The 10,053-nt window shown below is 36.1% G+C and overlaps 1 protein-coding gene across 2 annotated transcripts; it reads right to left on the reverse strand.

Moving 5' to 3' along the window:
• Positions 1–3,184: 3,184 nt before the first annotated feature.
• On the reverse strand, positions 3,185–9,120 carry LOC132167903 (uncharacterized). 2 transcript variants are annotated; one of them, XM_059578945.1, is made up of 7 exons: positions 9,099–9,120; positions 8,914–8,998; positions 7,093–7,329; positions 6,912–6,970; positions 4,972–6,813; positions 4,067–4,220; positions 3,185–3,965 (listed from the first exon to the last, which is right to left on the reverse strand). In XM_059578945.1, exons 3-7 carry the CDS (start codon positions 7,220–7,222, stop codon positions 3,298–3,300), a joined length of 2,853 nt encoding a protein of 950 aa, XP_059434928.1. In that variant the 5' UTR covers positions 7,223–7,329; positions 8,914–8,998; positions 9,099–9,120; the 3' UTR covers positions 3,185–3,297. The 2 variants fall into 2 exon arrangements, with proteins under 2 accessions (XP_059434928.1, XP_059434927.1); XM_059578944.1 differs by lacking the exon at positions 9,099–9,120 and having other exon boundaries at positions 8,914–9,088.
• Positions 9,121–10,053: the final 933 nt, after the last annotated feature.

Raw genomic sequence — 10,053 nt, forward strand, 5'->3', positions numbered from 1 at the left:
AATTTCTGACGTGCTAAATATTGCACGTCAGGAAAAGGAAAAATTTCTAAAAAGACCGAAATTTTGAAATTTTTCCCCCTCCTTATTTTCCCTCCACTTTTTTTTCTCTTTTTATTCTTTCCTCCTCACTTATTTTTCCCACAGTCTGTCTGTCTCCTCTCCCTTCTCTCCACGGCAGATGCAAGAAATTAGGCAGAAGAAGGAGAACCAAAAAAAGGAGAAGAGAAGAAGAAAAAGAAAGGGAAAAAAGAAGAAGAAGAGAACGTGCAGAAGAAAAAGAAAGGGAGATCGAAGAGAAGAAGAAGAGAAGAAAAAGAAAAAAAAAAGAGTAGAGAAGAAAAAGAAGATCGATGATCGAAGAAGAAGCTCAAGGAAGATTATGAAGTGCACCATCTCTGCAGAGATGGCAGAGATGTGCGATCTCTGCACCCATGGTGCAGAGATGGTGATCCATCTCTGCACACCATAAACACATGTATGTGTTTATGGTGTGCATTACCTGCACGGCAGGAATTCTCAAAAAAATAATAATAATTTAAATTAATAAATTTTTAATTCAAAAACAAAATTTCAGAAAATTTTTTTTAAAAAAAAAAAATTAATTTTTTAATTTTCTGACGTGTCAGAATTACCACGTCAGAAAATTTTCTGACGTGGTAATTCTCACACGTCAGAATTTTCTGACGTGTTGCCTACTAACACGTCAGGAAATTTTTTTTCCTGACACCTACGTTTCTGACACTCGACACGCGTCAGAAACGACCCGTCAGAAAAATTTTCTGACGTGTCGGACACTAGAACACGTCAGAAAACTCCTGTCAGTAAAAAATGGTTTTTTTGTAGTGAATTGCAAAATAAATTGAAAGTTCGAATACTAAATTGAGAGTTTTTGAGCTTTGAAAAGGTATTTGCAAAAGTGATGGAAGTTCAGAGAGGTTAAGTGAAGTTTCCACTAAATATTATGCGGTAGTTTGCGGTTAGTGGAAAACGGTACCGTTTTCCACTTTAAAAAATTAGGTTTAAAATACAAATAATATAAAATTCATTAAAATTTAAAAATTATAAAACAATAATAATTAAAAAACTACGAAAAAAAAAAAAAGGAGAACCAGAAACAGATTTCAGGGAGAGAGAAGGAGGCGGAGAGAGGGAGAGTGAACCGAGAGGACGAGGTGGCGGCGTGGGCAGGCGTACTCCGGTGAACCATTGCCGGAGCCCGGAGGCCTCTAAACTCAAAACTCCATTTCAATTGGTATAAATTTTGGGTCCTATTTCATATGGGTATTGAATTTGGAGGTTTCTTTTCCATTGATTTTCTTGATTTAGCTTGAGTTGGTGGATATTCGGTTTGGTTACTGAGAAAATGTTGGGGAATGGAAAGAAAATGTTGGTTTTGGAAAGATTGTGAGTTTTATTGGGTCCTGCTCTTTTTTGATTTCTGGGCAATTGGCCTGGGATAGTTTTATATGCTTTTGTATCAGAGCAAAAAACTTTCCCTAGAGCTTCGTATCAGAGAAAACACTTCTCCATCTTCACCTCCTCTTCTTCTTCTTCATCTCCCCCAACTCTCACACTTTTTTCTTTAAGGATTAAAAAAAAAATGGTCCATCCATGGCTGTTTTATATAAAAATTAGGGTAAAGTCCACATACCCTCCTCAAACTACCATTCAATTGACAATGTCCCCCCGAAACTTTCAATTGTGACAATGTCCTCTCTAAACTACCAAAACATTGTCAATGTCCCCTTTAAGGCTAGCAATAAGACAAAAATGCCCCTATAAATTTTTCAATAAGACAAAAATATCCCTATAAATTAAAAAAAAAAAATGATTTTTTTTTAAAAACGAAAAATTTTAATTTAAAAATAATATTTTTTAAACAAAAATTTTATTTTATTTTTAAAAACGGAAATTTTTATTTTTTTAAAAAACTATTTTTATTTTTTTAGTTTTAAAAAACAAAAAATTTCATTTTATTAAGCGAAAATTTTATTTTTTTAAACGTAAATTTTTATTGAAATAAAATTATAAAACAAGAATAAAATAAAATAACGAAAATTTTCAATTTTATTTAAAAAAAAAATCGAAATTTTTTTAATTTTTTTCTTATAAAATTGATTTTAAAAAAGAAAAAATTGGCCAAGTTTGGATTTTTTTTTTTTTTTTTTGTTAGTTTTAGGTTTTTTCTAGAAGTTTTAGTATTTTTGTTTATATTTTACTAAGGGTAATTTTGTCATTGGGGGGAACATTGACAATTTTTGGTAGTTTGGGGGGGGACATTGGCAATTGAGTGATAGTTTGAGGGGGTTATGTGGACTTTCCCCTAAAAATTAATTTTATATGCTTTTGTCATTTTCCATGGATGAAGCATGGAAAATTATGCTTGCCTTAAAAAAAAGGGTAAATGGTAGTGAAAAAAAAAAAAAAAAAGGGGTGTGCAAGCTGGGGGAGATGAAGAAGAAAAGAAATGAATGAGCTGGAGAAGAAGAAGAAGAAGATGAAGATGATGTGCAGTAGAGTTTTTTAGTTTTTTAATATTTTTATTTTTTAAATTATTGATTTTTTTTAATATTAAATGAATTTTATATTATTTCTTTTAAAAAATTATTTTTTTATTGCCCTAAAGGACCCAAATTGGGTCGTTTTGGGCTACCGCATGGTGCGGTAGTTCTAAGCCTGATCCTGGCCGAATAAGATATTAGTGGTGTCACTAGGCCCATTAAATGTAATCAACGCAGTAATAGCACCAGGCCATTGACATTCTTTAGAAGCACTTTTTTTAGGTTTTCACGTGCATTAAAGTGGTGCGGTGCGGGCTAAATCTTGTGTAAAGGCCAATTTAAAGACTTTGAATTCAATTTTATTATGATAGGTCGAGATGACCCTTTTGTTATTTTCCTCAATGGTTTGGTATGATAGATTCATTTCACAGAGGGAACTTCATGTGCAGGTATACATTGATTGATGGTAAAATGTTAGGTGTGCAAGATGACTACAAGCACCACAGTAATGTTGGTACATGTGAATTAATAATTTGATTAATAAATATCATAGTAATCTTTCACGTGTGGATTCAAACTCACCCTTAATAAGCTGATTTAAGGTTGAAGGGATAAACTATATGCAATGTTACTTTGAAGGTAAAAATATGACTAGATGAATCAGAATGCAGTAAAAGAAGCTATAAATTGAGGAATTATATAAAGATTTTCTGACAATACAATATGCTCCCAAAAAGAAAAAAGAACATTTTGAGACTTACAACGGTGGTCAAAAGTAATCACTCTTGAACGCATATTAAAGCTGCCAGATATCAGCAAGCACCTCCTCAACCAAAGAATTGAATATTTCACCCTCAACCTCTACCCCCAATGCAAATGCATCTAATTGGAAGTCCAGCCATCTTCCATGCTGGCTGCTCATGTCTTTATCTACAAGCTCATCAACCATACAATCCCCCAACCCTCTCCAACCACAAATTTCCTTGTACACTTCTTCTGCTAACCACTCCTTTCTTCTCACCATTGCTACCCCTTTCACCCATGCTCCATATCCCCCACCCACAAATCGTCCGCTTCTCAAGTCCAGGCATTCGCTCACACAATCGAATAATACCTTCCGCCTTAGCCTAGACTCGCCACTATCAGTTTCCCATTGTATTTTTCGACTTTCCAACTGATCGAAGAGATGAGGGTTTATGATCTCACGGGCTCGACCTAATGAGAAGTCCTTAAACATTAATTCCACATTACAAAGTATCTCCTTCACATATTCTATTTCCCACTTGGTCGATCTCACAAGACCTCTCAAAATTGACCTGGTGGCATATTTTTCCACCACTGCTCCAGTTGATGTGGAAGAAGCCGAATCTGATAAGTCTGTATCAGCTTCTACTGAATGGGACTTCTTTGAAGAACTCAAACCAAGAACTTCCTGAGCTTGAACAGATGAACACAACTTGCTTCCTGGAAGTAATTGTGAATGCTTAGCATTGTGACTGAATGATAATGCTTACATGGGGATAAAACAATTAAATCTGTAATCAAAAAGGATATGCTGCTTTTACCTTCCACACTGTAACTATCGGTAGTAACTGAAGAGTCACAACTTTCAGTCGAAAAGGAAGGCTCTAGAATAGAGATTGGACTAGGATGTCGGCAATTGGGCAATGGTCCAGCGTCAGTGTGATTGCTGCTACATTCATCCATCTCATCGGCTCCCTGAAGAAATTGGATTTGAGTAAACTACCATTAGATGATATGGGACAAATGGGCACCAAAATTAAATTTTGACAATGCAAGAAAATTGGGGGAAGGGAGGGATCTTTAGAGCATGTATTGAAACTATTGGTAACAAACCCCAACCACATGGCTCAAAAGGGTTCACAAATTTTAACAAAAACTAAATTAGCATAACCAAGTCAGAAAATTGAAAATGAAAGGGTTGGTTAAGCAATAGGACTATTATGCTATACGATTAAGATCGAAATTTTGGAACACCGGGAGGATTTTAACTTTCACAGTTTGCTAAAAGTTGGAGGAGTATCAACCCAAACAATAAAACTCTCAAGACTCTAAAAAGAGTTAACTTAAAACTGAAATGCCCATCCTGCATTTAAATTATACAGAAGTGTAAAACGCACGGATTTAAGCAGGCAAAAACCTTGGTAATAATCAATAAGAGTGACCCCATAAAAACAAGACAAATGCACTTTACCAGATGGTTATAAGTGGTTGGTTAAACAATTGCGGTTTGGCCCAACCAAACAGCTTCGTTCTAAAAGATAAGTCTGCTTCTAAAGATAACAGATTTGATTGCCCAATATCCAGATATAAAACCCAAAGATCAAAGCATCTAGAACGAAAAATACTAGATTACTTGTATCTAGCATCACTAAGAATCTGCAAGCCCATTGAACAAAGGTAAAGAAATACCAAAAAAAGTTCTCAAAATTGTTGAGAATTGATGTACCTGAAACTTGTTTTTCCATCTGAAGGCAGATGGATTAGTGGAGGACAAGTCAGATTCATAGCCACCAAATTTATCTGTAACAAATTCATATTGGTCTCTCTTCTCATGTAACATTGGCTTGGAGCTAACTGCATCGACATGGGGTACTGGATCTTGAAAAATCGACAGCGAACTAGAAGCTGACCCCACTTTCAAGGAGTCACAGGGAGAAGACGCAACACCATAAGTTAATTCCCTTAATTTTTGCTCCAAAAGCGTACTCAAAGAATCAGCCCCTATCACATTGTATCCCAGTGACGATAATCTCATACTATCTGACTCAAGCAACACTCTTTTACCTCGGTGATCCATGCAATTACCATTATTTTTATGTGCAACCTGACAAGAGGTGTCAGAACCAGGCATTGATCGTGTCAGTGGCGCTGTGAATGTAAAAGAAACAACATCGATGCCTTTCTTTCTGCTATCCTGAGCCCAACTAAAGTCCCTGTCCATAACTGGTTTAGATTGAACTGGCTTCTGATTTTTGTTTTTCAACACATTATCAGCATTCTGATTTTTCTCAAAGTGAAAGTCCCTATCTATTGTTCGTTTCTTCCTAGAAAAATTCTTTGAACTAGAATATGCTTCCTTATCACCATCTGCTGCCTCTAAGCCCAGCTTCCTGGATCCAAGTTTGGAGCTCCCAGTGGACTTATTTGAGCTTTTGTGACGCCCAAAGGATGAATCACCAGACAGCACTTTTCTACTCTGCAAGTTCGAACCAGAAGGCTTTGAAGGCAATTTGTCTTTGTCCATAAGGCAATTTTGTTTCTGATTATTCTGCCTTAAAACTCCAGAGGCATTATGCATAGAAGATTTCCTATGCAAATTCTTATGAATAGTTGGCTGGCTCTTGAAGGGCTGGCTTATGTTAACCTCACTCTGCTCTTTCTGTCTAGCCAAACTTCTGCTGGCACTTGAATTTATCCCTTCCCTTCTCTGGACATTGACCTTTGCTTGGATTGCAAGTGAAATGGACTTTGTCTTACTCGTTAAACCAGAGGAGCCTTCTTCTATGTCAGGAGTATCTATGGATCCATTCCAGCTTTTGTTCATAGACTGTCCGTTAAGATGCTTGGCAGCAGTAGACTCAACTGGCCTTCGAGACGCTTCAGCAACCCTGGAAGTTTTATGAGCACCTTCAACTTTCTCTTTTAGGTCTCGAACTTTCAGGCTTATGGAAGAAGACCCAACCATAGGCACTTCCCGCGCAGCCTCCACTTTTTCTTTGAGATCCCGAACTTTCAAGTGTACTGACGAAGAACCTACCAGAGGCAATTTGGCCTTGGCAGCAGCTCGGGGTCCAGACTCAATAATTTTCGCAGCTGCTTCCATTATGTGAGCAGCATTCTTTGTGGGAATGAAGCCAGGACTCTTGATAGGGGACAAAAGTTTATGGTGTGTAATTGGAATTGATTTAGCTGATTTAGGAGGTAAAGTTTCAGTTTGGAACTTCTCAATTGGTCTGCTTAGCATCTTTGGGGGTTTTGACTCCACAATGTTCCGCACAGGGCCCTCTACCTTATTCAGCAGATTTCCAGAATACATGATTTGACGATCATGATGATAATCAAAATCTTTCCTGTGATAATGAGCATCATGAAGAGACTGAGTGTCAAAATAAGGGGTAGAGTAGGGCTCAGAAGAGTTGGATGTGGGTAAGGATTCTAATCCCATGAGCCTGGCGACTACCCCAGGGGCCCTACTTCCATATCCATCTTCATCTGTGACTGATGAAGCACAACTATAGTCACTACTTCCTTTGATACTTGAGCCTGCTCCAGTTTCATCTTCATCTATCTGCACATTAAGAGAATTGGAAAACTGTCTTAGATTAAATTATACCAATTAAGTAATAGGTTCTTCAATACAAAAACAATGAGTAGCCATATTCTGACCAGATGGTGACGTGTCCTTGGCAAGTTCCCGTCGCTCTTCTTTCCTTGTTTGGAATGCTCTACACCAAATGAAAAAAAAAAAAAAAATGAAAGATACCAATCATATATACAAGATTACAATCTGAACAGGAACACAGATATTTGACATTGTATATTTTGGTCACGTGGAATACAATTATACCAGGTAAATCTGACTTGCTTGAGAATAACTTCTTTCGAGATTTGGCAGTCCAGTCAAATAGGTGTAAGAAATTGCCTACATAACCTCCTCCATTTTTTAAACCTTCTTTCTCCACTCCCATTTTTCTCATGCAGAAAATGCCAAAAGGGGAGGGGGGAGGGGGGGCCACCTACTTCAAAGTTTATAACTGAAGAAGCAAGAGAAGCAACAAATTCCCTTTCTCCAACCTAAGTCCATCTGCAATATGATCAAACAAAAAATAAATTATTAATCCTCAACCAAGTTGGATTTCTTAAACCACTTCTCCAAAAAAAAAAAAAAAAAAAAATCTTTTCTGACAGGTGAACACAATTCATGCACCCAACAAGTCATACATTCGAAGTCCTAACAATACCAAAAAATTATACATTTCATAGAATCAATCCTGAATATGTAGAGGTTTAACTATTTGAGAGAGAAGGGGCGAGGAAACATTGCATCAGGTTTTTTCAAAGACCACAAATATTTTAAAATACTGATAATTTTTTTTATCAGATGACCTTGAATTTTAAAATTGACCTTATTATTGCTACCTGTTTTTTTTATTTTTTTATGAATGAGTAAAACTTTCGAATCTCAACAATGAGTACAATGCACTCTAGTTCTTTTTAGCTAGAAACTCAAGGGAACAACAAGTCTCCTACACACTTTTCTGTACAGTAAGGAACATCCAAACTATACAGCACCTATAAAAGCCATATCTCAAGAAAACCGTGTACAACCTCAACCCAGCTAGAGCAAAATAGAGACATATACTAACAATCACTATATCTACAGCCAAAACCCAATACAAAACAGACCCCAAATCCAAAACTTAAATCAGCAGTTAAAGCCAACAGCATCAAAACACAACTAGATCTGAAGCAACTACAGAAGCTCCTTATAGTCTCAGCAACTTCAATCAGACAGTAGATCAAGCACCCTCAGCTATACTCAGACAGCAAGCATCTACCCTGCAAGCATCTACCCCAAACCAACTACAGAAAAGCACTACTTCAAAAAGATACTGAAAACATCGGCATAAGATATTATTGCTACCTGTTCCTATTTATTATTATGGTAAAGAAACTACTAACAGGACTCCAGAAATATGAAACAGAAGCATAAGATGCAGCAAACAATCCCTTAGCTTTAAATCTAAGTATCAGTATTATCACCAACAGGAGACAACCATTTCTGCTTCAAAATCAATACCACATCCTATGAACCTCAAGCAACTAAGCTTTCTAAATCAATGGTGATAGACAAAGACTTAACTAAACTACATGCATCCCCTAATTCACTCAACCAAATACCGCAAATTTCAAAGCGAAAATGAAGCACGAACCCTCTATTTGATTTGACTGAGAAACGAAATTAAAAAAAAAAAAAAAAAATACCAATATAAATTCCACGATCTATATATGTGTACCAGAAAAAGTCAACATATTTTGCAATATTTTGCATTGAGCTTTCAAAATTATGTCATTCGAATAAACCACAAAAGCAATCTAGACAGAGTAAGAGATTTCAGTTATCTCAGTTCAATCTATATCAGAACATGACATTGACATATAATCAATCCCTTCCTCGCTCCCCACATTTTCTTATCAACCAAACACCACCCACCCACAAACCAATGAATCTAATCAAGCTAAGGAAAGTAGCAAACACACACTATCCCAAAGTAAGAAAAGCAGCAACCAAGCCAAACCCACAAATCTCACAACCCAGAAACAAAAAATCATAAATTTTTCAAAAGAGATAGGTAAAGTGAAAAAAAAAAAAAAAAAAAAAATCCACCTTGAAGCAATGAGTTATGCCTCTGGATCTTTCTTTTTCTGTCTACTATAAATTCACCAAAAACTCCAGTGGTGGGTAAGCGTTTCTGAGACGAAGCAAGAGAAGCAATTAAGAGAAAAAAATTCGAGGTATTTGGGTCAGAGTCAGAGCAGAGAGAGAGAGAGAGAGAAACAAGTGAGAGCTACCATTACTGTGTAGTGAAAGGCCGTGCGTAGTTCAAGCATTAAATGGAGACTGCGAGGTTTAGTGATTTTAAAAAAATAATAATAATAATTTTAAATTGTGTCTGTGAGACAGAGTTATTATAAAAAGGTTAAAAGTTTATAACGTCTCTCTGGAGAGGGAGACATTTCAAATTCCAAATTGAAGGGTGGTGGTCCTTTGGAGAGCATGATAAAGTTACGCCCGGGTGCATCGGGATGTGGGAGACAAACTTGATCTACGACTGACACGTCATTTGTAAATCTTTTAAAATCTATGAAAAAAATGCAAATTTTGACACAGTTGCAAAAGTTCTCTAGAGTGACTAAAACTAAAAACTACTAATATGTTCTCTCAATGCGTTTTTTTGTTAGTAATTGAACGAAAACCATTAAACTATTAATACGAGATGCCAGCGCTAATAATATTGTGACACGTATTTTTTTAAATAAAATATTTAAAAAAAAAAATGGTTGAGAAGTACCATCGAAGAAACTCCCATGAAGACCGGACAGTGGAAACGAGTGTGGGTCATCGAGGTCTCCTCAATGGTGACCTAGCTTGCCTAGGGAGAGCTTGGACTACCATGAGTCACCTCCATGGTGATTTAGATGTTTGGCTACCCCTTTCAATTTTTTTTTTTTTTTTAATCTAATTCTCAAATAGCTATTTGCAACTAAAAACCATGGAAATTAATTTTATATCCTTCCAAAAAATCTATTACACAAAGTGAAACACCCCCTGCCAAACCGAGTTTTCCTCCAAACTAAGTTGAAGGAACTTCCTTCAACACAGTCTATAAAAATAATGTGTCTATTTTTTAAATAACATCTGAGATGCACATGAGTTTTTAATATTATTTTTTTAAACTTTGTCCCTACTATTAAAAAACATGTGCATCTCACATGTTCAAATTATACATATCATTTTTATAGACTG

The sequence above is a fragment of the Corylus avellana genome, chromosome ca1 (assembly GCF_901000735.1).
Source record: "Corylus avellana chromosome ca1, CavTom2PMs-1.0".
Taxonomy (NCBI): domain Eukaryota; kingdom Viridiplantae; phylum Streptophyta; class Magnoliopsida; order Fagales; family Betulaceae; genus Corylus; species Corylus avellana.